Source organism: Sinocyclocheilus anshuiensis, unplaced genomic scaffold (assembly GCF_001515605.1).
Source record: "Sinocyclocheilus anshuiensis isolate Anshui unplaced genomic scaffold, SAMN03320099.WGS_v1.1 scaffold260, whole genome shotgun sequence".
NCBI lineage: Eukaryota > Metazoa > Chordata > Actinopteri > Cypriniformes > Cyprinidae > Sinocyclocheilus > Sinocyclocheilus anshuiensis.
Window position 1 is genome coordinate 2,008,301 of NW_015557134.1, and position 27,910 is coordinate 2,036,210.

At 35.2% G+C, this 27,910-nt stretch overlaps 2 protein-coding genes across 2 annotated transcripts in view; one reads left to right on the plus strand and one right to left on the minus strand.

The window, feature by feature from the left end:
- LOC107678040 (probable flavin-containing monoamine oxidase A) overlaps positions 1-5,482 on the plus strand; it is a 53,367-nt gene extending 47,885 nt beyond the window's left edge. The window contains exon 12 of the mRNA XM_016473152.1: positions 3,969-5,482. Coding sequence (XP_016328638.1) covers positions 3,969-4,260 — 292 coding nt within the window. The 3' untranslated portion in view covers positions 4,261-5,482. The remainder of the gene's footprint in view (positions 1-3,968) is intronic.
- An 11,199-nt stretch (positions 5,483-16,681) lies between these two features.
- Positions 16,682-27,910, minus strand: part of LOC107677979 (leucine-rich repeat transmembrane neuronal protein 4-like) — a 36,454-nt gene continuing 25,225 nt past the window's right edge. The window contains exon 4 of the mRNA XM_016473055.1: positions 16,682-17,474. Coding sequence (XP_016328541.1) covers positions 17,409-17,474 — 66 coding nt within the window. The 3' untranslated portion in view covers positions 16,682-17,408. The remainder of the gene's footprint in view (positions 17,475-27,910) is intronic.

Below are 27,910 nucleotides of genomic sequence, written 5' to 3' on the forward strand. Positions count from 1 at the left end.
GTGGGTTTTCTGCTTCCTGTGTCACATTCGTTTTCACCAAGAGTCTAATTTCCTGGTATTTCTAGCATTGCCTTATGTTACATTTGCCTTCTATTTGGAAAACAAATCACTTTCAGAATATGTTGTCATGGTAACAGGAATGGTTGGCAGGGTCATCACTCCAAGGTAGGGCTGTGAATCTTTGGGTAGACAGCGAATCAATTCGATTCACGATGCACAGGTTTTCGATTCGATTCAAGAACGATTTTTGCAAATTCACAACGATTTGATTTGATTTTGCATTCTTTGTGCATTCACAGGATTATTTAAATGCTTCCCCTAAATTATTTAAATGCTTAGGCAGGGTGCAAATTACACAGCAGCCTTTATGGTTACATAACCATAGGTTAGAAAAAAAAAAAACACTTTTGTCTATTGTTAGATGCTAGTTTAATGATGCTATGGCATGACATGGCATATGTAGAAATTTATGTAAGCCAAGATTTAAAAAAAAAAGAGCTTTAAAAGTATTATATAGGCTAACATTTTGTCACACCAGGTGCGTAGCCATCATTTCAGAAGTGACAGAAATGTCAAATACAATAATTTTATGTATGTATGTATTATTATTATTTATTTTTTTTACAAGGAATTCTTTTCTTTGAATTTGCTATAAGAAATCAAATACACTGCTGGACAATAATCAATCATTTGTAATCTATAATGGTTTCCTAATGGCAATTTTATGATTGTTTTATATAGCCTACTACAAACAATTATTTCAATTTTCTGCACAGAATAAGGTAAAAATATATATATATACTTTATAGTTTCTGTAGGCTAGTCATTAATTATTTGTTTGTTTATTGTCTTAACGTTTCAGTTCATTCTGCTTTTTATTTAGCTGCAGATATAGCCTGGCACGTCTATGAGCGCCAGATCACTTCTCTTTCAGTGCGAAAACTTCATCTCATTTTCAGAAAACAAAATGCTATAGTATTTAACTTTTCCTCTCCATCTGCGAATGATTCTGAAAGAAAACACGCCGATGTCTGTTTGCTATAGCAACGAACGCTACTTTCATGCATCTGATTAACAGATAAACCTTGCGCTCTTATTTCAAGTTTGTTGTTAATGCTGTGGTTATTTTAACAGTTTCCTTCGTACATTCGGTTGAAGGACATTGCTAAAACACATGTATCATTCAGTGGAACTGTGCGTATGCTTTAGACACTTACATTTTTGCTCCATCCATGCAATAAATGTGCAGCCTTCGACTACTCGGGTAATGACGTCGGCATGACCGAGAGCCATTGAAAAACTACAGAAAAGTAAAACTACTTCACTTTAGCATTACAGGCCACAAGTACTAAGGAGAGATCACACATCAACTGCTCAAAAAATGTGTCTGTGAGACGAACGGAGCGCGAGCGCAATCCTGTGACAGTTGCAGGCGGTAAATAGTGGAGCGCGTGAAGGAGAGATGCGAGGCACGAACACTGTTCAAGGTCTCCATTAATTCGTGCTTGTAGTAATTTAATGTGTAAATTATAGAAATCGCGATTCATTCGATTCTTAGCATTTTATATCGATTACTGTCCGAAATCGACAATTCACGATTCAAAAATCCATGTTTCAAAATCGATGCATATGCATCGTCAGGGTTTGTAATCGATGCATTGAGAAAACGAGTGAATCGTTACACCCCTAAATATAATATATAACAGCATACAAGTTTGGAATGGCATGGAAAAAAGAGTTTTGAGAATTTTGGGGTAAACTATTGCTTTCATCACAGATCTCCTTGACTTCAGCAGACATTACCTGTAGATAAAGATAAAAGTGAGAGTAGTACATAAATGCCCATTTTTCCTTGAAGTGCAAATGCTACCCGAATGCATGACTAGATGTCAAAAGGACAGCGCTCTCGGGGGGAAAACATCTCAAAAGCTATTTGAAATGGCCCGGTTAAGCGATTGACAGGGCTGAACTAATGCTCACCCAAGGAGAACGTACAGAAAGAGCGTGCAAGAGAGAAAGCGAGAGCGTGCGGTGGCTGGAGTGAATGGGGAAATTTCCATAATAGAATTAAATCCACAGGGAGAGGAATGAGTTCATCATATAAAGGTGGCTGAGGCATGTACAGACTTCCCATTTTGTCTGGTACCTGTGCGGGCGATGAGCCTTTTCCTGAAGGAGGGCTGTAATCTGTCCTTGACCCACTTGGAAACAGACGAGATCTTGAAGCTCTTAATCTTTGGGATGCTACAAGACTCTTTCATGCATTAAATCTCCATCCATTCTTCCTCTCTGTAGCTTCTGAAAATTTAAATGATTTCTATTAGATGTGAATAATTAAAAGGACTAAAGCATGAATTAATGACTGGTCCACCAGCACAGAGTTCTGAAGCATCCCAGTCAAGACGTTTCGAGAGAGTTCTGTAGTACATTGTAATACATAAAAAGGTTCTGTAAAATTATGATACTTTAAAATTAGGGCTGTCAATTTAACGTTAATTTAGTGTGTTTAATTAGTGAGTTCTGTTCTATTAACAAATTTTATGAAGAAATACATCTTTCTCAGCTGGTGAAACTGTATCTGTCTTCTGTTAAATTTTAGTTTTAGTTACTACTTTATTTCAAGTAACAAATGCTTTTTATGATTTGAGTTTTAGTTAACTATAATGTTACAATGCTACAATGTTATAACAAGGTGGTACTTGGATGTTCTGATTTTGTTTTAAGGTGATACTTGGCCTGAAAATTTTAAAAACTGTAGGATTAGACTCTAAGATAGTATGCTGGCTTCTTTTGATGCAGTACTTCCAAAGTTAGAAGAGCATATCTCGCCTGCCATAGATGGTGGAATAGAAAACAAACCGCTTTTATGTCTTAGTGATTCACACTGACAAAGAGCATAGGTGAAAAGCACTGTGGGTAAAGGATATCCCTCAGGGTTTCGTGAACAACTAAGTCCACGCATCCATAATGCATGAAGACTAAACTGCGTTGTGGATGGGAAACAGCCTTGCATGGGAAATATGTTGCCGAATGCAGCGATAAGCATTTTTGAGAACCCAATTAAAAGTTATTTCTGTTTAATTCACAGCAGACATGAATGTGTGCATTGTCTTCTGGAGGTTTTCTGATCTGTTTTATATGTGCATAAATTAACCACGCTATTGAGTCAATAGGACTAGGTATTTACTTGTTTAGTAAATATCTTTTGTTTTTGTTTTTCTTTTATAAGTCGCTTTGGATAAAAGTGTCTGCTAAATGCATAAATGTAAATGATTAAGCTTGCGGTTTTAACTACAGTATACATTTTGCTATTAATTTTACTACACTTATATTTTAATTATTACTTTGAATATTAATAATATAAAGTAATCATTTTAATTAATTGTAAAATTATATACATTTTTAATTTATTAATTAAATATTTAATTACTGTTCAAAAGTTTGGGGTCAGTTACATTTTTAATGCTTTTGAAAGATTCTCTTTTATGCTCACCAAGGCTGCATTTATTTGATCAAAAATACAGGAAATATAGTAATATTGTGCAATATTTTTACAATTTAAAATAACCGTTTTCTATTTGAATATATTTTAAATGTGATGTTTAATGCTTTATTGCTGAATAAACGTATTGTATTACTATATATATATATATATATATATATATAGTTTATTTATTTTGTAGTAGATACTATAGTTTAGTCTAAGGTCTTTTGAGGGTTCAATGGCATACTTACCTAAAGATTCATGAATGCTATTAGCACAAACTAATATAGCCATTATTCATTTTGATAGGCATCAACCATGAAGTCTTTATTTTACCAGTCACCTTGACATTTTCCACATCCCGGGTCTTGATACTCAGTCATAGTGGTTTTAAAGTATATAGGAAGTTGTAATTGTGATTAATGATGATTAGTGATTAATTTTGTAATTGTCTTGTCTCTTAATTGTCCATCTCTTTTGTCAGGATTCATTGGGCAGGCACAGAGACGGCTACCCAATGGTGTGGATACATTGATGGGGCAATTCAGGCCGGTCAGCGGGCGGCTATGGAGGTCCTGGCTCAGATGTGCCCTTCTTCTCTGTCCAGGGAGGAACTGGACGCAGTGCGAGCTTCCCTGAAACACAGTGACCCAAAAAAGGGTTCAAAGTGCAAGTCGTCTAAGTGTTACTATCTCTTCGGCATGGTAATGACAGCAGCTGCTCTGGTGACGGCCTACCTGTTGGCCAAACCAGAATTGGGATTTCAATGGACTTAGCCAGTGTGCCTTAAAATACACAACTAAAATAACAGTAATTTACAGATTCAGGTCAACTTTACCTATTTTACTTACGTAACGTATTTACTTACAACGCATTTCTCAATGAAACAGCATTTTCAAAGAAAAAACAGAGTGGGATTTGATTGGATAATGGAAAGTTGCATACCAGAATAGAGCCAGATGGTTGGTGGGAAGGTGTTAAGAAATAAGAGGGCTTGGAGATGTCAGCCAAAAAGGAAAGAAGCATTTCAGATGCACTGCAAGTTTGTGCAGAAAGTTTACCCAGATATTTTTTTAACTCGTGCATGCAAAGTAAATGTGAATTAATAATGTAAAATCCGTCAGTCGTTGAGTTAAAGTATCAGTATTCTAAAATCAAGCATCATTACAGTATAATCACTTCTTGTATCTTTTACTTAATAATGAAGCTGACTTGGGAAATTTCCATATTTGATTTTCTAATTTGCTTTTGGTGCCTCATATAATTGTAACTATGTGTTATGTGACGTGAATATGAAACATCAAAGCACAGAAGTGAAGCAAACACACAATGAGCTACGTGAAGTTTTTTTGTCAAGCACAAGTGCCACTCCTCCTTTCAACTCCATGTGAATCTCTATTGTTTTTAGGAAAATGTAGCATGTTGGACACTGAAATTTCTCAAAGCCTCTTTGAACATGTCAAACTAGTTGAATGGCTCTCGTTGTGCCACATCATTTTAGTTAATAACAATAATATGGTCAGTGAAAATGTGTTAAAACTATAATAAGCCAAACTGCAACCAGACAGTTTCAAAAAATGTATAAACATTAAATGCTAACATACAAGATCCCAGACACAACATCATTATACAATATCATCATTAACAAGTAACAAATATTCACTGTATACTTGCCTACTATATTACATACATTATTACATTAGGTGGTACTGCATGTTATTTACAGACTGCTTATTGTTAATTGTTGTGTTTATGTTCACCTGTGTTTGTTAACTTTGTTGCAAATTATAAGCTAATATTACATTTATGCTGTTGCATTTTGTGACAATGTTTGGAAATGCACTACGTTAGCCAGTGAATACATTTCTAATGTGGTACAGTATTTGTAATTAATGCTAAATCATAGAGCACAATATTGATTTATATGTAATTGCACAATAAAGCACTTAATCCATATTGTGTTTTTGATTTTTACTTCTTTTTCTAAAAAAAACAACAACAACATTGTGCATCGATAATAGCTTGCAGTGTCATTTTTTTCTTATACTTTCATCAGCGGTATGTTTAAAATAAAATCATGAATCATGCCTCATCTTCATTATCTTTAACAAAATCGAAAAACTGTTGACAAAGATTCTCGTAAGTAATCTTGTTGACTTATTGAACAATAATTAAGATCTATTAACATTGCCCATTTTACATCTGTAATGTGACGTTTTTCTGAGTGAAACAAGACATTTATTTAACACCGCCCTGAATTGAGACTGTTTCATTGACAGTGCTTCATAGGAGAGGGCGGAGCTTTTATTACAATTCTCTGATTGGTGGAGATTTTTGGAGAATCATGGGTAATGCAGTTTTTCAGCAAGAATTCCACTGTTAAAGACAATTAAAAAAAAAAAAGGTTGAGTGGGCCGACGGCTTCAACAAAAACATCGATTAACAACCTTGTAGCTCTCAGTAGGTCTGTCTTTAACGATTTAGAAGATATCTTTAAAAATCAATTCCCCTGTGGGGAAAATAAATGAATGGGATTTTCAATTCCAGAACCTGACTGTTGTGCTCTATAGAGCCAGATGGTTAAAATAAAAGAAGTGTTTAATATGTGCAGCAACTTAAACTGTTGACTTTAAGCACAAATCATTTAAAATCAACTTAAACCGGAACATCAGTCATATTATCTTATTATATTGTTAAATTTCCATATTTGATCTTCTAAGCTGCTTTCGGTGCCCCGCCATATAATTACGATGTTCTTATATGAAGGGAATACGAAACATCAAAGCACAGAACTGAAGCAAACACACCGTGAGCTATAAAAGTTATTGTCATGCACAGTAAGTGCTCTCTCTGACAACCCCATGGGAATGTCAATTGGTTTCAGTGCTTTAGTAGAATAAAGCACGCTAGACACGCAACAAGTTTGTCAAGGCCTCTTTAAACGTGTCAATTGCTCTTGTTGCATGCAGACAGAAAAAGAAAGGAAAGCGAGGGGTTTAAATATAGACAAAGCCAGATCTGGAAGAAACTTCGAGCAAATCTTGCCACTGCGATTTTGAAATAAACTCATCCGTACAGCACAGCAGATCAAACACTCACGGACACACGTGTGGCCGCCCACACATGCACGGCAGACACGTCTCGAGGAGTGTGAGAGATGGATGAGCCATTCATACCGCACGAACGTCCCTGTGAAAGTGATTTAATCGCTAATGCTTGATTACACAGATGATAGAAAAAGCTCAAGCTCAGATGCTCTCCAAGGAGCGATTTAACTCCTCCGGCAGCCCCTAACCGAGCATTATCTGTCTTCGTTATCGCCGCCTCGCGGGGGATCAACTCTTCATTTTCCCTGCTTGCACGCCCACCACATCAAGATCAATCCCTAGCCTGACCGACATGTTTTTGTAAGCGTCCAATTTATGGGCTCCAGTGGTGGCGAGATGACACAGCCGGCACTTCCTCCACTCGCTCTGGCCAGAAGCCATGGGAAAGATGAGTCTCTTGTGATTGTGAATCTGATTTTCCATTCCATTTGCTAGATTACCTCCACGTCCGGCCACAAGTCTTCATTTAGAGCCACTCCGCCGTGTGGATTGGCTATTATTTTGGACATCCCACAAGCAGCTGCATGCGTCTCAAAGGATCCACCGCCTAAATATTGCATAATGTAACAACTTGTCCAGGGCTTTGGCAGATCGCCTGCAACGGTTTGCGGTTTGAAGATGTCTGATTCAAAGCAATGCACCAACTTCAGATTAGGTGTATCCTTGCCAAGACGGAAGGCGGCCCCTGAGGAGAATCGCAGGGTCATTTGGGCTCTTCTTTTGGGATATGACGTGTTGCACCACACGGCGGTTTGTAATATTCATAATGACAGACTTATGAATGTCTGGGGGGGTTAAACTCGAGTGTGCACACAAGAGCCATCACAGACACTTTCTGACGTGTGAAAAAAATGAGTCAATCACCTACAGTGATGTATGATGTTTTTGTTGCTTTCGTTGCATTTTACATTTTAATGCAATGTAATGAAAAATGTATTAAAAATATTTATATTCAACCTGTAAATTGATGTTTCCATCAAAAATGATTTGTAGTTTGAATGTAAATATTTTAAATGAATATTGCATAAAGGCCTATTGTCACATGCCATACCATCCAATCTTTTTACAAAGTTCAAAGCACTCAGGACTCTTCAAATAACTTCATATTTCATTGTGATGCAAAAGACCCATAGAAAAGACAGCTCACAAAGCTGGTTTTCAAAAGAGAGCCTATATGCATATTCTTTTCTTGACTAGCCTTGCAAACCCTCTTCCACTGACAAGGAGCCGATGGCCGATCTGGAAACGCTCCATGCATTTTCACAGCTGAAAGAAGCAGCAGCGCCTAAAACCTGCCGGTCTTGCAGCAGGAATCCATAAAGTGGGGACACAAAGTTGTCAAAAAACTCAACTTAGCAAGACTGATCCAAAAGAACAGTTGACTGGACAAAACTAAATAGACTGTGTATATACAGTATAAACGCCTGATGCAGCATGTTCAGTTCAAGGACGTCTGATTTCTAAACACTACTGTTTAAAATTTTGGGGTGGGAAAGATTAAATGTTTTTGAAATACATTTCTTATGCTCACCCAAGATTGCATTTGATTAAAAACACTATACAGTAATATGAAATATTATTACAATTTAAAACTAGATGAGTAAAGTTCGCAAACAAACTTTGAAGTTGGCTTGAAAAAGCCGACTGAAATGTTGAAGCAGTTTTAAAAACTTGAAGTTCAAAAGTGTAGATAGATTTGAAGAGCTTGGTTCCAAAATGCTATAAATCCATTTAGATTAATTTGAGTAAAAATGTGTTTTCTTTACCAAGAAAGTGGCAAGATGAAAACCACTGTTTTCTGTTTCAAACTTTCACATAGCATCTTTAGGTTATAATAACGTAAAAAAATCAAATTCAGATTTTGATTTTGAAAGATTTATTATAAAAAAAAAAAAAATTCCCCAAAATGCAATAAATCCATGACACGTTTTTTTTTTTTTTTTTTCAAAAATGCAATAAATCCTTTGAATCAATATAAAAGTTTTTTTTTTTCATATTGAAACTGTTGAAAATACACAACAAAGTAAGTTGATCCACATATGACAGCCTCTGAACTTGGTCAATACTAATCTTATATGCAGGCACTGGACTAAAAATACATTCAATCAGTCATAGCTCCAAAAATGAATTCAACGGGTCATCTTGTTAATGACAGCAAGTGACTGTTAATGAGTGAGTCATTGAGGTTCAACCGATTCATTCAAACGACTGATTCATTCAGAAACAAAGCATTTGACTGTGTGAATGAGTGAATCACTGAATCATTTATTCAACCTATTCGTTCAAACAGCTGATTCATTCAATAAGTAAACACCATCCATTGCTCAGAGACGCAAAACAGTGCCGTGATCTTTGTTTGGAACTATTTTCATTAGCAAAATTGAGCAAAAACAAGCAATATTGTGTCTAAAATGTAAGCCACATATTGCTTTACTGAACTTGTATAAAATGATTATTAAATGTGTTCATGCTGATATCTGCAGAAAAACTTCTGAAAAATCTATCGGAGTAAAAGTATACATTTTAATTAGGAAATGTAGTGGAATAAAAGTAAAAGTTGGCTGAAATATAAAAACTCAAGTAAAGTACAGATACTCCCAAAAAATACTTAAGTACTGTAACGAAGTATTATTACTTTGTTACATTACACCACTGCTCACAGGTTTAATTGCATCGCAAAGGGGGAGGGGCTATCAGACTCCGATTATTAATGACAAAATAACCTTATAAAATTCATACACTACATGGTTGAGTACATAGTGCATAAGTACATAGTGTATAAGTGCATAGTGCATAGGACGTCATTTGGGATGCAGTTCATGTTTTTAGCATGATTAACATGTTGCTAGCATTTTGCTAGCATGATTATCATGTTAACATGCATACAACATGCTTTAGCATGATTAGCATGTTGTTAGCATGTTTTTAACATGATTGGTATGCTGCTAGCATTTTTAGCATGATTAGCATGTTGCTAACATGTTTATAACTTGATTAGCATGTTGCTATCATGTTTTTAGCATGATTAGCATGTGTATAGCATGATTAGCATGTTATTAACATGTTGCAATATTGTTTCTATCATAATTAGCATGTTGCTATCATATTTTCAACTTTATTAGCATGTTGATAGCATATTTTTAAAGTGGTTAGCATGTTGTTAGAAATTTAGCTCCCTAGATGCTCCCTAGAATGAGTGATGTATTGTGGGATTTTTCAGGGCACGAACGTTCCAGTGCACTGGAAGGATTTCACGATTGAGACAGCCCTTAAAATGGCTGACTGATTTAGCATGTTGTCTAGGATAGTCATTAAGCTTTGCTAGTGATAGACAGCTTAAACACTCTAAAAGTCTTACTGTGCAAATGTTTTGACCCCCTCAATGCAAGTCTATGTGATTTTTGGTGATTTTGATAGTCTGGATTTCGAAAAACATAAGCTGGATCAGTTAGAAAAAAAATATAGCAACTAAATTCAGAACAGTCTCAAGGTTTGGTAGTTGTAGCTTTAAAGATGCTGGATAAATTGTGGCTCAGAAGAAGAAGTAGCAGCAGCTTAGATCAGTAAGTTGGCTTTTCTATTTTAATACATTTTAAAATGCAATTTTTTTCCAATGTTCATCTAAAATAAAAAAAGTGATGAATGTGAAGTTATTGCTATGAATTTTGAGTTATAACTTGCTTCTGCACCTTAAGATACTGAAGCACGTAAAATTGGATGTTATGTTTTCAAAATTTGTAGGGGTGGTAAAGGGGCACCTGAGAAAATGTTTATTGCTCAAGTTTGCTCTTTCATTAATCTCCGTTGTGTGTCAATAAAATTAAACCTAAAAATGAAACCTTAATTTTACACGAGTTTGTTTATTCATACACAATTAAAATTACATTCAGCTGAAGAGAGACAAAAGGTTAAAAAAAATCAAAATTTGAAACCAAATTAAAAAATACCAATAGGTCTAAGGCCAAATGTATTAACAGTGCAATTTATTGTGCCAGTGCAAACCCACTTTGGTGGCATAAAACAACCTTCAGGATTTACTAAAGACAAATAGTGAACAATTAGCAATGTGTCACGCTGCACACACACGAGGGACGAGGAGACGCTGGAGAATATGTTGACAGGACTTTATTTGCATGAACCAAGGGAGACGAACACAGGAAGACGTTCACACGAAGACGTTCAACAGCGGACAGAGAACTAGGGACTGGGAACACTTTAAATACACACAGGAGGAGGGGATGACGAGACACACCTGGGATCACTGAACCATCATGGGGAACACCTGGGACAAATTAAACATGGGAAAGGAACACCTGGGGAGCAAGACACAGACAAAACATGGAACAGAGTCTGACATAACGCCACCCCTCCGGAAGGCGTGACCTCACGCCATATAACATCCAATGGGGAGGGGGGATGGGCACTCTGGAGGTCCCTCAGGACAGACACGGACAGTGGGCCTCCAGAGCGGTACCCGTTCGTGTTGACAGGACTTTATTTGCATGAACCAAGGGAGACGGACACAGGAAGACGTTCACACGAAGACTTTCAACAGCGGACAGAGAACTAGGGACTGGGAACACTTTAAATACACACAGGAGGAGGGGATGACGAGACACACCTGGGATCAATGAACCATCATGGGGAACACCTGGGACAAATTAAACATGGGAAAGGAACACCTGGGGAGCAAGACACAGACAAAACATGGAACAGAGTCTGACACAATGAAAAGGTGTGGGCAGTTATTTTTGAAGCTGACCTTATTTCATTTGCATTTGCAGGAGTTTCCCTTTTAGACCAGAATTTATAGGAGTATTTAAATCAAGCAACGTGATTTAGTAAGGTTTGTGGCAGATTACTAGTATCTGCACTATTATTCAATGCCCCAAAACCATTTTGCGCTTGACATGGTCATTATGGAAATATGCAGGCCGCTGTGTTCTTTAATTTATGCATTGTCAGTATTGTCAGTAGATCACTGCAGACCTTTCCACTCCCAACTGCTTCTATGGAATTCAATTGGAATTGTTTTAGTTAAGCTCTTTTAAATAAAACCTTAATAAATCTATTAACACTAAGTACAAAGAACTTCACATTGTTACTTTGTGAGCATTGTGACTGGAGGGAATACCCATAAGCCCTTGCTCTTGAATAATTATTAAATTAATAATTAAATGTATCAATTAAATGCTCAATAAAAACACAGGGATTGGGATATGTACATTGTTTAGAATGATTAAAGGCTTTGAGCTCTATTTAATATTGTGAAGTTTAGTTAGTAAATAACTGTAAACAATATGTTCCACTGAAGGAAGCAAGTCATAGCAGGATGAAACAACATGAGTGATCACAGAACTTTTATTTTTGGGGGTTTAAACGTTTAATCTCCTTCTGATATTAAAGAGATCTCATCTTTTTCCCATGTTAAAGGAATAGCTCATCCAAAATTGAAACGTTGCTTAAAATGTACTCATCATCAGGCCATCCAATATATAGATGATAGATCTTCTGATAGATCATCTTCATGTCTTGTCAAGTGAAAAGCTGAATGTTTTTATAAACAAATACATCAAGGCATTTTTAACTTCAAATGGTTTCTTCAGGCTGTCTCCTCTATCCATAATGTTGCTTTCGCCAGTGAAAAAAGTTGTCTCATCTGAATCAGGAGAGAAATATGCACAGATCAAGAATCGTTTACAAGCAAGAACAGTCCAAAACAAATATAAACACACATTGTGATATTTTTATCAGCTGTTTGGACTCATTCTGATGGCACCCATTCACTGCAGAGGATCCATTGGTGAACAAGTGATGTAATGCTAAATTTCCCCAAACCTATTTCCATAGAGAAACAAATTCATCTACATATTGGATGACCCGAGGGTGAGTAAATTTACATCAAATTTTCATTTTTGGCTGAACTATTCCTTTAACCACTGCAACCTTATCTGCTGGCTTGTGATAAAACAGACTACTGGTTTTCATATTAATTAATAGGTTCTTGGTCTTTTTTAACTATATATTGTACTGTGTGGGTGAACTGGGCAGTCTAGATCATCTCAGCTATTAATTAGCTATGATATGTCTTCTGGAAAGGCGATTTCTGGCTGGATGTTGCATAAGTTTTTCCAACCTTTTGTTCCCTGGAGAGAGTGCAACCATGTGCTGCTAACGATCAAGAATGGGGCTGTTTTCTTCCCCACCAGATATATTCCCTTGAGGCCTAATCTTTCCCAGCAGTACTGTCAATTGACACCCACATCAATCTGAGATCATCTGTCAATCATCTGTGATGCAATCACACTTTTTAAATGATACTCTGAAATCTCATCTATCCATAATAAGGAGCATTTTTAAACCGTTTCTGTCTATTCCTGTACCTATGGAATGAAAGATAAATTTTTATCGCACAGTGAATTTTGTTCTTTTGTAAACATTAACTAAAATGTACTTGAAACCACAAATTAATGTAAATACCGTGGGTCCATGTAAAATATGCCTATGCATTATATAAATAAATATCAAACCAAGTAGCTTTTATTAAAAAAAAGCTAAAATATTACACACAAATATTACCTATACAAATAGGTTCCTATTGACTTCTATTGTATGGACAAAAATTACAATGGCTGTTAAAGGTAACTGAAACCTTCCCTTTTTGTGTGACAAAATGAATACATAATACTTTTTTTTTTTTTCTGATCACGTCAAAAACAACAACCACTGAATATTCTAATGCTGCAGTTATTTTGTTTCCATCCATATGCAGTAGCCCATATTCTGCAAGTCCAGTAAAATCTAAGCAACTTACATTTTACAGACTTGTTGCTAGTTGTCAGTTTTGCGTCACCAGCGAAAGATGCAGATGCAGTCAAAGAAGCCGAGCGACAAAGTAGTGGCGTTCCTGAAAAAAATCAGTGCTTTTAATGAATCGGTTGAGTGAATGATTCAATGACTTGCATGTAAGGACAGAAACATACTTCTTTGATTCATAACTGAATGAGCATTTTGAACAAATCGGTTCAATGAATGCTAAAATTACTTACTCATAAAAACAGCTACATGTCATCACCAACAGTGGCGCATCAGTGTAACCTGGAAAACAAGTCAAACACAAGTCCGGAACAAACAGAAACAAGTGGAGTGATTCAAACAGTGAAATGTCCCAGTGCTACTGGACTGGACTGGAACCAACTGTTGTATAATTACTAATAAAATGTTTTGCATGTTTACATAGAAAAACAATGAAAAAGCAGTGCAGTGAGATGCATCTCACAATTCTTTTTTTTTTCACGCAAAAAAATGTATATAACATTTACATTTACATTTACATTTACATTTAGTCATTTAGCAGACGCTTTTATCCAAAGCGACTTACAGTTGGGGGAAAAAGGTATCTGCAACTTCTGACAATTTTATTGCAATTTTCAGAATTGTGAGTTTATAAGAGTTTGTAATTGTGACCCTTTTATGAGTCCTCCAGTTCGGAGTTTAAATCTTGGAATTCTGAGAAAATTGCAAGAAAAATGTCAAGATTCTGTGATATAAACTCAGAATTGCAAGAATTTTTTTTTTAATTGTGAGATAAAAGTTGCAATCACTATTGTTTTTTTCTCAAGTGGCAGAAACAATCTTCCATAATCTAGCATGTTTAGCCTACATAGAAAAGCAGTGGAATACAAAAACTTTGGTAACACTTCAGATTAGGGAACTCATATTCACTATTAAAGGGTTAGTTCACCCAAAAATTAAAATTTGCCCATGATTTACTCACCCTCAAGCCATCCTAAGTGTGTATGACTTTCTGCTTAATTCAGACGAATACAATCACTTACATTTATGTTTTAAATATGGATATTTTTCTTACACAAACGCATTGATTTACAGAAGGCCTTTATTAACCTCCGGAGCCGTTTGGAGTACTTTGGATGGATACACTTTTTTGGGCTTCAAAATCTCGACCACCATTTACTGCCATTATTTTTTCATCGGAAAGAAGAAAGTCATATACACCTAGGATGGCTTGAGGGTGAGTAAATCATGGAGTAACTAAGAGTAGTAAGGTAGTTGTTAGTAGTTAAGTTTAGGTACTGGGTAGGGTCATGGTATCTAGAACAAGGCCATGCAGAATAAGGCATTAATATGTGCTTAAGTATTCATAAACAGCCAATATGTTAGTAATAAGCATGTTAATAAGCAACTAGTTCATAGTGAACAGTGTTTCCTAATCTAAAACTTATTTTGAATGGTTCCATACACTGTAAGTAGTTTTACTCAATCTTTATAAATCAGTCTCAACAAAAATTCTACTGTAGCACACATGCAATAGAAAGTGACGTCTGCATTATGGTATGATTTGCATTTTAAAAACACTATGACTGTGCTCTCCAAGAAAATACTCAAGAAATACAGTAGATAGATATTGAGCATATAAACCGAAACCAAATCAATGCACAAATTGAGTGTATTACTCCAAGTTTTAGTTTGACATTTAACACGCCCTTTACTTCAACTCACAGACTATTTCACAAAACTGATTTTTTGGTCTTTTGTGCCTGTGCACTCTTGGGGCATCATGATTGGGGTTAATAGAGCACACAACAGCCAATATCTGGACGCAGTCGGGTCCCCTGAACACAGCACTCTTCCAGTAGGAGGCCGTTGACTGGGTGAAATGTCAAGACTCCTTTCCGAACAAGGGATGGGGGCGATGAATAATTCATGGGGGGAGTTCGGTCGAACACAGTACGGTGTTTGTTTAGCTGTCGCTTCGGCAGGCAAGAGAGAGAAGGGGGAGATACAACACTGTAGGAAAACACCGGAGCTAATTTGCCATCTGGACCTCATATCAGACAGCTTGACATGTTCCTGGAGGACTCGACGCGGGGCGAACTCTTCATGTTAACCCCCTCTTGAGAAATAGCAGATTTAGTGCTAATTATGACATGCCGGGATGAGGTTTGAGCATCCAGAGCTTTGTTGGTTTGGAGAGGGCAGGGTTGGCACAAATCGGAGAGGCTCTTCTTCAGGGTTATGAGGCCAATATTGATCTGACAGCATCTCAAAGAGGAGATATATGGAAAGACATTTCCTTGAGCGTGTGGATGCAGCCAAGTAGCTTGAACTTTCTTTTACTAACTTGTTTACAATGACAGATTTTCATCGCTGAAGGTTGCAGTACAGCCGGTCGCTGGTAGACGATGCTGCTGGGAGTGTGGAATTGGCTGTAGATTTTGAAAACTAATCACAAATGAGAAAAATGCCTACATCGTCACCCATGCTGGCAAAAACTGCTGAAAGTGAATGACTTACGGTGATTTTGTCGCTGCAAAATCATGGTTAGTATGAACAGCCCCTTTAGTCCAACAAAGTTTTGAGACTCAGACTCAGCCAAATAAGCTCTAAAACAGAAACACATTTACTTTCTGATTAAACACGAAAATTCAGCTTTGCAATCACAGGAACAAATTACATTTTAAAACATATTCAAATAGAAAACTCTTCTATTAAATTGTAATAATATTTCAGAATATTTACTTTTTCATTAAATAAATGCAGCATTGGTAAACATAAACAACTACTTACCTTAATTATGTGGTTATAAATATAACTTCAGAAATAATCTTAATTATTCCAAACATTTTTCAAATTAAAGCTTCATTTTACAGAATTACAGTTGTTTATTTTAATTTTCATGTACAAATGAGCTACATCAAATGTTCAACAAGTGAAAAATAAACTCAGTTTTTGCTTTTGCAGGAAAATCCATATTGTTAAATAAAGTAATAATAAATGCATAAAAAATGAACAAGATGATCAATACTAATTTCCATTTGACAAATGTATATTTCCCACCATTGATTTTGACAACGCTCTCATTACAAAACAGAACTTGGTGGCGTTCAATTCATACAGTTTGGTTACAAAATGTAATTATTAAATTAAAATGCGGGAGCATATAAATAAATTACACTTTCAAGTTGCAATATTTGAAGATTGAGGGGCTAGTCGAACCTGAACAAATCTCAAAACTTTGCCTTTAAATTAGGACTTAAAACACATTCTCTATATTCAGATCTTTACATTTCCTTACACACTCTCCTATAAAATGAGACTGCATACAGTATGTACACTCAAACATTTCAAACAGTGTTGGCATAGTCAATGAGATCACAGGTCGTGTTTAAATTACTCAGTCTAACAGTATGAAGTTTATTACTGTTATGAAGGGCAGGTAAACTTGAGAATCTCTTCAAATAAAACTGTACAGAGATGTTTGCAGAAACGCAAAGCATAACAAATCCAGTATTAGGCAGCAAAGATAAAGGTTTTAACTCAGTCATTTTATTTAGTTATTCCGATACACAAATTTTCCAAGGATGTACATTAAATAACAGAGGAAAGGGCAAGTCCTGTTTTAAATTCGAGGGTATATTAACAAAGTTTGTAGTTTATGTATAGGTCCACACAAACGTCAAATGACGCTGGGCGATTCGACAAAGGCTGGATAACTTGCATTGGTATGTTCCACCGAAGGCTTCCCAAATAAACCTGACACATGTATCCAGGCGCATTAAAGAACAAAGTGAGGCATCCAAATGTGTTTTAGTAAAATATGCATCTGAGGCATCTGTTCCCACTTTCTCTATGATGTCCGTTTGCAGTGTCTGACTGAAGAATATCCAGCACAATCCATTAAAGAAGCAATGAAAGCAAGAGTGGTATCATGAGAACAAAGCTTGATGCGACTGATGAAATGCAGGTAGGCACAAATCCTCTGCCGGTGGATTATTTTGAGGAACAAAACAGTCCCTTCAGTGTATGGTGGGTATGTCTCCAATCCAAGCTCCAGGTAAGGGTCTGGGACATGTGTATTCATTCTGCGGGGAACAAACAAGACGTAAGATGATTACTACTGTACAAAAACATGAGGTTCAGCTTAGTACTGATACAGGGGTCAATGACACTAGGCTCTTTTTTTGGTAGGGATATTTCATAATTTCTGGATAAAAAAATCATTTTAATATTTTCTGCGAGCAGAAAGTCAATCATGTCAGGGTTTTCTGAGAATAAAGAACAAAAACAGAATACAATTTTTGAAAAAGCCCATTCAGAATGTAATATTTGTCATATGTTGCCCTATATAAATAATGATATTGCCATATACGTTACCTATAAGGCAATATATATTTTTCACATATGCACATAAAAGTTTCTAACAGTTTATAAAATCTCCATAGTAAAATTTGTATATGTACATATGTTAATAATATCTAGATGATGATTATTTTATATGGTATTATATGAAGCATATAACCATACAAGCCAACTATATATATATATATATATATATATATATAGTCAACATAATCTTTATTTAATTATTATTTTTTTATATATTTTTAACAGAATTGGTTCACTACTTAATATTTGACATGGTGTGACAGGCATAGCACACTCACATGTATTCAAAAGCAAGGAAAAACAAACTTTTTCCCTGATGGTTACACAACACAACATTTTTTTCACTTTTCTATGTAGTTAATAAATGTAAATGTAAGTTTCTCAGTACAACATGAATCCAATGAGTACAAAGAGCACATTTCTAAAATCTCAGCGCTAAACTATATATTTTTTTCCCATTTTCTGTATCTTATTTGTCATTGACCCACAGAGCAAAACGTTAATTAAAGATAAATCTGATTATATAAAAGTGTCAGGATAATAATACAGCCACGCCAATTCAGCCGCATGCAATTTTAGCGTAAAATGAAACGTTCATGCATGGCCAAAAAAAAAAAAAAAGGTTTTTGAAGCAGCACTGGATGATTTGTCAGCTATCAGTTAAGGAAGTCAGAAATCGAAATATGGCAGCACATTGTGTGCCATCTTTGTTAAGATGTTAATTAGAATTGAGACGACTGAATTTACTCAGCTCAAGTGACCTTGCTGTCATGAGCACTTTGTCTTAAATGGATTAAACAAACTGCTGCGAATACTAATTAGCAATATGTATTGAGCACAATCACCATTATCTCAATTATCCCCAAGTTCAACTAAGGTTCTTTCAGAAACCATGGGAATAACAGCTATACTGTCCAATGAGTCAACTTGAAGACATCTTTTCATACAAAGATTTAAGTAATTACTTGCTAAAATGAGGACAAAAAGGGATGCTGCGTTTTCTCAGAATAAGAATCTTCATGGATGATACCTTTCTCGCTATATATATAAACACATAGTGAATGGCATGTTTGTCATCTTTCTACGGGAAAGTTGATGCAGCTTATTCCAGTGGACACTTTTATTGCATGGCAAAGTGCAGCTTGAACATTCTGCTAAATATCTCATTTTGTGAGCCACGGAAAAACAGTCATACACACAAAAACAATGATCCCTTAAATGTTTTCTGAACAGAGAAATGGGACTTAAGTTTCATAGTTTCTGCAAACAATGCACAAGTAGCAGATTTTTCAGGAGGAAGCTCTCGGAAAGACAGAAATTTGCAAAAGTAAGGGAATCTGTTTTTTGGTTATAAAGACATGTTTTGTGTTTAACACCTCAGAAAACTAAAAATGGCCGTTTTTTACCACCATTGCGAGACTACGTTTGAGCTGCCTGAGGATGAGCTTTGATTTTCTTGTAGTCAAACTGGCTGACACAAGCTGTACCCCAGACGTACGATTGAAATTACCTTCTAGTGAGGCTGCAAGTGTTTTCAGCGAGTTCTTTCACTGAGATACAACAGCCTATGCAGGCCTCTATATACAGCCATTGAAAATGTCTTGGGTTTGTATGTGGAAAATTATTGAGCCGCACAGGTAAAATTCATGGATTGATATGTCATCAAATCTCCATAATTCATCTGACCTTAAATGCAAATGATGTTTCAACTGTGCATTCTGCTCCATTAAAAACGGCATCCAGTATGTACGCCCCAATGCAAAATTAAAGTATACTGCGTGCATATTAATTGGGTCATGCAGATGTTGCTGGGTAACCTTCCGAGAGTGTCCAGTAACTCATTAAATATTCATGAGGATACATATTAATTAGTTAGTGAGTGGATTTGCAAACACCTGGAAATGTCAAATCTACCACAGACAGATTGCATCTTTATTAAGTTAATTTAGAAATATGTTTGGAACATTCCGCCATCATATAGTGTCGGTCTTCCCGCATCACTCTTGTCACGTTTTTTCAGCCCCCCCAGCTCAAAATACGTTCCCGCGGCTATGGTTGCTCAGTAACATTTTTGTGAATATTTTTAAAGCCATGTGACATTGTGATACGTGCGACAAACATCTTCCCAAATTCGTAATGAGAATCATTTATAAATCTGCATGCTGTTGTCAACAAATCTTAAAAAATGTTCAGTGTTAAGTAAATATTTTTAAATTGTGAAATCGTGCAGCCCTAATAAGCATTTTAAACTGTAATGTGCTACCTTTTGCATGTTTAATTCAGCAAGCACTGTCCATTTATTATCTTGAAAAAAAAATTTGCACCTTATTCCAATTTTGTGTTAAAACTTTTTAACGTTAGTCCAATTAAAAAAAAATTGCACCTATCACTGGAAATGAAGAAAAAGTGAAGCACAATGCATTGTGGGATAAAGTATGGCAACTCATTTTTTAAATCGGCATAATCCATAATAATAATCAACAAGTTTTATTAGCAATTATTAAGGTCTTTGCACTACGCATATTTCTATGACAAAAACACAATTTTTACAGTTGCAAATGAATGAAGTGACTGAATGTTGCTGTCGTCATTAAACTGCAAATCCATCTTAACTTACACTTCCTATCCATTATATTTCTTTTTATATTACTTTTTATTATTTTGGTACACAACACAGCATAAATGACACAGACTTCAATATGGAATATTTAATTGTTCAGTTTATCAAAGACACAATCAACAGATGAATCAGATATTAAAATAGTTGTTGCTTACAGCTCTAATGCATAGTATACATGCTTCACACTGCAGAAATAATAATAGCAGTATGGGAGCATGCGATTGGAAACATATGTACTGTTATGACAGCAGTGACACAATGACAGGGTAAACAGCACAGTCCTGTCATTACTGACAACAGACCAGCCACCAATAAAAAAAAATGACGCGGCAAAGATGCGATAAATCAGGTGAAAGATATTTAACACGGAGATGAGCATGGCTGGAAATTTCAACAGAGAGACACACAGAAACCCCCGGTGGTAACGCTGACTTTACTAATTAGTGTGCTAATATGTTTTGCCTGGCTGAACCCTCGGCACCTCCAATTATCACAACACACGCGGTTTAAAGCCAAGTTAAATAATGGATGATCACTTAGACTTCCACTTTGTAGGCCAAGGTGATTACCAAGACTGCGTTTAGTCTTTATTTAGGAAAGTAAAATTAACCTCACTTCCTCGTGGGCAGAGCGGTAATTAGATCACATTAGTGAGGTTTAATTAGGAGCAGAAATATGTAGTAATTAGCTTGTATTGTGTTGGGAGTATGAAGCGCTAAGTGAGACATATGTCAGACTAAACCTGTCAGTAAAACCACACTGTTTCTCTACTAGTTTCCAGCCCAAGGCTCCAATTATCCCATTGTGTCTGCCAAACCACGGGAGGTCAGCTGCTGTGCACAGGGTCTCCTGCTTTCCTTTTTGCATATCGCAAACATGAAAGAGTGAGCAAATGAGAGAAGTTTCAGACCTAGGAGAAAAGGTTGCCTTTGAAAAGTGCTCCAACCTTACAGTGAGTTTTTCTCTTGTTGAGCTGACACCTTTGAACTGAGGCTCTTTCGAGATGCCTGGATGTGTGATCATTTGTTGACTTTTCAAATAGATGTGTAGTTTTTATGTATATGACTTGTCAGAATAACTTAAAAATCTTGAGTTGAATCTTGAATAAGTATCATTTGAATCAAAGAGTCAAGTTGAGCCAGTTACATTCAAAATGTTTTATTCAAGAAGTCAAATCACATTAACAATGTAGTTAATAAACATAACTAAGACACTGTTTTACTAAATGTATACATTTATATGGTCCAATAAAAGGATCAAATGCATAGTAATACACAGCAATAATGATCTACATATATTAGAAGTAAAACATTTCAATATAAGACAATTGCCCAAATATAACGGGCCATTGTTATTTTAGTATTATTTAATACTATTATAGTATTTATTGCTATTTTGAAGTAGCTTTTTTATTATTTTAGTTTTACATTTAATAATTGTATTTGCTTTTTGTCATTATTTTTATTTAATTTTTTACATTTAATAATTGTATGTGCTTTTGTCATGTTTGTTATTTATTTATTTTTATTTAATTTTATTTAATTTTATTAATTTACTTTATTTCAGTTACTGGAAATTAGTTCAGTTTAGTTATAATAGTTTTAGTTTAGTTAACAATACCAAAACAAATGGGGACTTGCATGAACATTTCTGAATTATCAAATAAAGTATTAGAGAGCTGGATTACTGAAATTTTAAATTGATTCGTTGAAATGATTGACTGAAATGGACCAAAATCACCAACTGTAAACAACATTTTGGCTACTGAAGTTTAAATCAGGTAAAAAAAAAAGTCAAAATGTAATAATATAGTGAAACTTTCTTTAGGAATTTGAGAGCTGAATTACAGAATCAAAGTTTTGAATCAATTCATTTGAAATGATTCATAGAAATGAATCAAACTTACCAACTCTGACTCTAATTGGAATTATTTTTATTTATTTTTGCCAATTAAGTTTAAGAATCATAAATTTAATTAAACTCTCTTTAGCATTTAAGAGCTTAATTATTGAATCAAAGTTTTAAAATGATTCATTCAAAATGATTCTCAGAAATGAATCAAACTTACAAAGTCTAACAGCATTTTGGACACTGAAGTTTAAATCAGGAAGAATCATGCAACTAATCTAATCAATCTCTCCTTAAGAAACTTAATGGCCAAATCAAAACTGAATTAACATCATCACAACAGTGTTGCTTAATGTACGACCAACAAAATGACTGTGAATATATCCTGAATTTCAAGTTGATCAATCACAGCCCTAGTGTCTTATAAGAGGAAGAACAAGTTCAGTCTTCGTTCTGCTCTGGTGCCCTTGGACTCATTCACTATCTATGACTAATCACATTAAACAGGGCATTTCCACCCTCCGATCTCTCTGATCCAAGGACAGAGGCGGTCGGTTTGAACCCCTGGGGCTGTGTTTATTTATTTTTGCATTATTGAGCTCATTACAGCTGAGCCACATCTGAGCGCCCGGACACATTATTCACCACAAGACGGATATCGCTAATCTTTCTTTCCTAATCTTGAGAAATGCAATATTGAAATCCAGTAGAGAGGGTTATTATGATAACAACTGGACACATTTTCTTCCACTAACAATAGTGATGCTACTAGGTCGCAGTATGTGTCATGGTTTCCATCAAATGCTATTTTCTTGGTCAGTTGCGCTATGGAAAGATCTTATTTTACAGTGGTAGGGGATTTTCAAAAGCGTAATTACCCTGCGTTCAAGATAACATAGACTAGTGTGCTTTTCTACACATTTTGCCATAACGTCATATATTTTAGTGTGTTAAAATATTGGGGACAGTATTTGTGTCTCTGAGCAATCCAACATTTTTAAATACATGAAAAAAAGCCTTTCTTCAGCTCCTTTCTTGAACTTATTTTAAAGCACTTATATGAAAATATTTTCTGACTAAATAATCTTGACTAGATTGACTGGAGACCTAATCAAAAGCAATACTTGCTGCATGTACTGTATCAAAGAGAATAAACGGCATAAAATCCGACTTCGAGAACATTATGTGGCTTTTCCAAAGTAGACCCTTCAGATAAACATTAAAGTACAATACAGTTGAACGACTCTCACAAATACACATATACAGTATATAGTACTGTATATAGTAACCCCAAAAGACCAATGTCATACAGCCACGGAAAGAGTGTGGATCATTTCCCATTAGTCATTTCAACTGTGTTTGAATCATATTCAGTGTGAGAAGAGCCGAAAAAAAAAACTATTTCATAAAAGTACTTCGTCCCTTGTGGCACAGTATGAAAAAGAGGTAGAGAGAGAGAGAATGTGGATTGTTTCATTTCACTGGACTGCAGCCTCCATATGTGAAACATGCAAACGTGCGCCCACAGGCAATAAAAAAAGCATCTCTTCAACCATCTTTTCACTGCTCATCAGCCTTCAATAATTCAAAGATTTGTGAAAAAAGTTGATAGAAGGTAGCTCTATGAAATATGACTAATAATCCATTTTTTTTCAACTAAAGAACTAACTATAAATTTATTCTTTCTGTTAAGCTGTATGAAATTAGTAAATAAAAGATGAAGCTATAAAGCTATAAATTCATCTTCCCAGACTCAACTTCAAAAAAATAAAACATAACACAATAAAAATAATAAAATAAAATAATAAATTAAAATACAAATAAAAAGACTTGTGGAAGAAGTTGATGAAATGTACTGTATCTTTAAGAAATGTGACTAATAATCAATATTTTTTACAATTAACTTTTTTTTTAATTAAAATTATAACTATAAATTCTATAAAAATCTCTTATTAAAAAAATATTAAAATTAAATAAAATAAAAATTGCACGTTGTATATTGACTGAATCGAGGAATATGGACTATGGAATATGTACGGTTCTTGTTCGAGTTGTCATACAATGGGACATGTGTTTGTTTGTAAAAACTGAATCTTTGCCATGAGAATGATGTACAGATCAGCTGATTTGTACTCTGTACTCAAGACAAAAGCTGAGGAATAACAGTCTTTGACCTTTGAAGCCCTACTGAGACTTTTACATGGTAGAGCAACCACTCCACACAATTTCAATTGCACTAAAGTAAACCCAAGTCCACAGAGATTAGAGATCTTTTTTTTCTTCTCTGTATTCCATCCTCGCACATTCACTGAAGCTCTTTGCTAAAGATTAAAGCCCTGTTCACACCAAGAACGATAACTATAAAGATAACTATAAAGATGACAATGTTAGCATCCACACCAGCGAACAATATCGTCTGTTTATTCTAAGCGCACGCTCATCTGCCGCTTTAAATTCTTGAGCTCGTTACAGCAGGATGGATTCTGATTGGCTGTCAATGTTTTTGTTGTTCATCAGCTGGAAAAAAATCGTTCTGGAAGTGATTCCAAGGATATCGTTTCTCTGTTCCTTTATCGTTATAGCTGTGGTGTGAACTCTGCTATTCTTTAATATTGAGAATGATTTTTAGAACTATATCTTTATCGTTATATTTATAGTTATCGTTCTTGGTGTGAATGGGCCTTTAGTCTGTTAACTCATGGTTGGAAGCTGTATAACTTGAAAACCAGAAAACAAGATATCAAAAATCCAACTGTGTAGCCATCAGATTTCACTGAGCTGTTCAAATGAAAGTTTCCTAGGAAATGCACAAACAGAAGATAAAAAGAATTCAATGATTAAATATGCTTCCTGTATTTAATAAGAAATATGTATGGGCCAGAGGCTCCACTATATCAACAAAGCTGCAATGGACCGTTAGATTGGCATGATGATGGGGCTAAAGTGTGCATCCTCCATCTGTGTACTCATCAAATGAAAACTTGAATGGCGTTTTGAAATAGTTTAAATATTTCAACATGCCCAGAGTGAAAGCAGCATGTCAATTGAATTTACTCATTTGGTTGTTTATTCTGCCACTGCAGTAGATCACGAGTATCTTTTTCTCTCTCTCTTTTAAAATTGCTGCTGTCTCACATTTATTTTAAAGCTCTACCAAGAAGAAGAAGAAAATCAGGCTTCCCTGTTGTCTTCGCCTGAGGACTGTATATGGTTCCAGCTGGGGCTTTTGATAAAACACAAGACCTTTTGTACAATAAAATGTCCATTTGGGGCAAGCCTAGAGTCATTTACAATGTACAAACAAGATGATTTAAGACTTTCACGCTTGGTTCACTAGAAGTGGAAAAGTATTTATGTTTGGCCTAATTTGTTAAATTCATATAATAATTTCCTACACCTGACTTACCACATGTCCTAGTTTTGTATTTATTTTTGAAGAGACGTCTGTTTAAGGGTAGAAGGAGAAGGAGACAGAAGTTTGAAAGACATGTTCTACTTAGTTACCTTTGAACTTTTAACAATTTTTACTCTTTCTTCACTTGCTTTTACTGTCTCAAGCGTCTTAAAAATCCAGTCTACTATTAATCCCCACAGATGATCAATTAACACATTAATGGGTAATTTGGGGAGGTGTGAAAGGAAACTGGTCTTAAAAGAAAAGCTTTTAAAAATATAACAAATGTGAATCATAAATTTCAGAACATTCATAATGACGCCCCGGTTTGACCTATAGAGGCAGTATTTCATGGACATTTTAGTCTGATGAGGCAATGAGAATCAATGGGCATGTGCTGTATCTGGTTCATATGATGTAAAAAAAAACAAAAAAAAACTGGCTTGCAGTAGAGAGATGAATGACCAGAGGTGGAAAGTAACGAATTACATTTACTCGCATTACTGTAATTGAGTAGCTTTTTTGTGTACTTCTACTTTTTTAAGTAATTTTTAAAATATGTAATTTTACTTTTACTTAAGTATATATTGTTTGAAGTATTGTACTTCGCTACATTTTAAAACACATTAATTACTGAGTAAAAAAAAAAATCGCTCCCTGGAAACTACTGCAGTAAATAATGGGCAGGAGAACAAACTGACGATAAAATCACAAGAAAGATGCAGATGGACAAGACAGGCGTTATGGTGCAGACCCAGCTGAAAACGAAACCCCGTCATATTCTGATGAAGTTGAGCTCGAAGGAAATGAAGTGATCCCCTGGCCATATTTAAGCTCTATTATGCAGTGTAAGCTGTGTTTGCCTATAGGGAGACCAAACTAGCAGCTTATAAAATCTCGACATCAACCCTTCGCAAGCATGTATAGGTAAGGTAAATACTTGCATCGTTGCATTGGTGGTTAAAATGAAGCTTTGACAGTTTAGTAAAAGGTTTTGCACAAATTAGCCAAAAAAGACAGTGGTGCAGGTTGTGCGATATATATCGTCTGCGATAATATCGTAATTGTTGTTTTAACGATGTGTGATTTGACATTATCAGTATTTTGCCAAAAACAAAATAAAACACTCCTACAGAGTGCCGTGAAGTCTAGTAGATTAGACTAGAGCGCGTGCATTTAGAGTGAGTTCTTTCACTGCGTGATTCAGTCTGTTAAAATGTATTTAGAATTATCACAAAATTGAAGATATAGGGGCAGAAAATGTATATTCAAGTTTATTTGTATAGCGCTTTTCACGATACAAATCGTTGCAAAGCAACTTTACAGCAAATTAAGTTTCTACAATATTTAGATATTTAGTATATATTTATATCATTTCATAGTAAATCAATATCACACGAAGAGTGCCGTTTTTTCCTCCAAAAACCAGCATGACTACATATAGATTTTTTTTTTTACAACAGTTCAATAAACAAGAAGTTAATTATTGCTGACACCTACTGGCAGTTTTAATTTCACATTTAAAGTATCTTTTGATTTTTTTTTTTTAATAATTTCAAATGAGTATTCAACATTTTATGTCTAATATATCAAAACATTATTTCTGCATTTGTAACTGCAGGAAGTACAGAAGTACTTGCTTTTAAAAGTACTTAAGTACCAAAAGTAAATTTCCAACAATCCTTTTTTTATTGTTGTACGTAATACTTGCAATACTTCTCAAGCAACTTAGAATACATTACACCTACTGAATACACTGACTATCTTGTAGTATCATTGGAATAAATTTTAACTTTTAGAATGTTAAAAACCTATGGGGAAAAAAAATTAACACCCCTACCCACCCCCACAAAAGCAGGATGGTAGTGATCTATTTGTAGCCATTCATCCACATTTGAACAGAGTGCACAGTGAAATTGCTGTAAATACAGAGTGATAAGAAAGAAAAAAAAATCAAACCTGCTTTAAAACCCAGCAACATATATCAAAACATTATTTCTGCATTTGTATCCGCAAGTTAAATGCATTCATGTCCTGCATTAAACAGTGTGTAAAGACATCTAAATGCCACTTCCGATGAAGCTTTTGTGTTTCCTCTGCAATGAAAAGATGAATTTTGTTGATACTGATTTAATTGTAGCCATTCATCCACATTTGAACAGAGTGCACAGTGAAATTGCTGTAAATACAGAGTGATAAGAAAGAAAAAAAAATCAAACCTGCTTTAAAACCCAGCAACACAACTGTAGCTGTACAACTTTACAACAGCA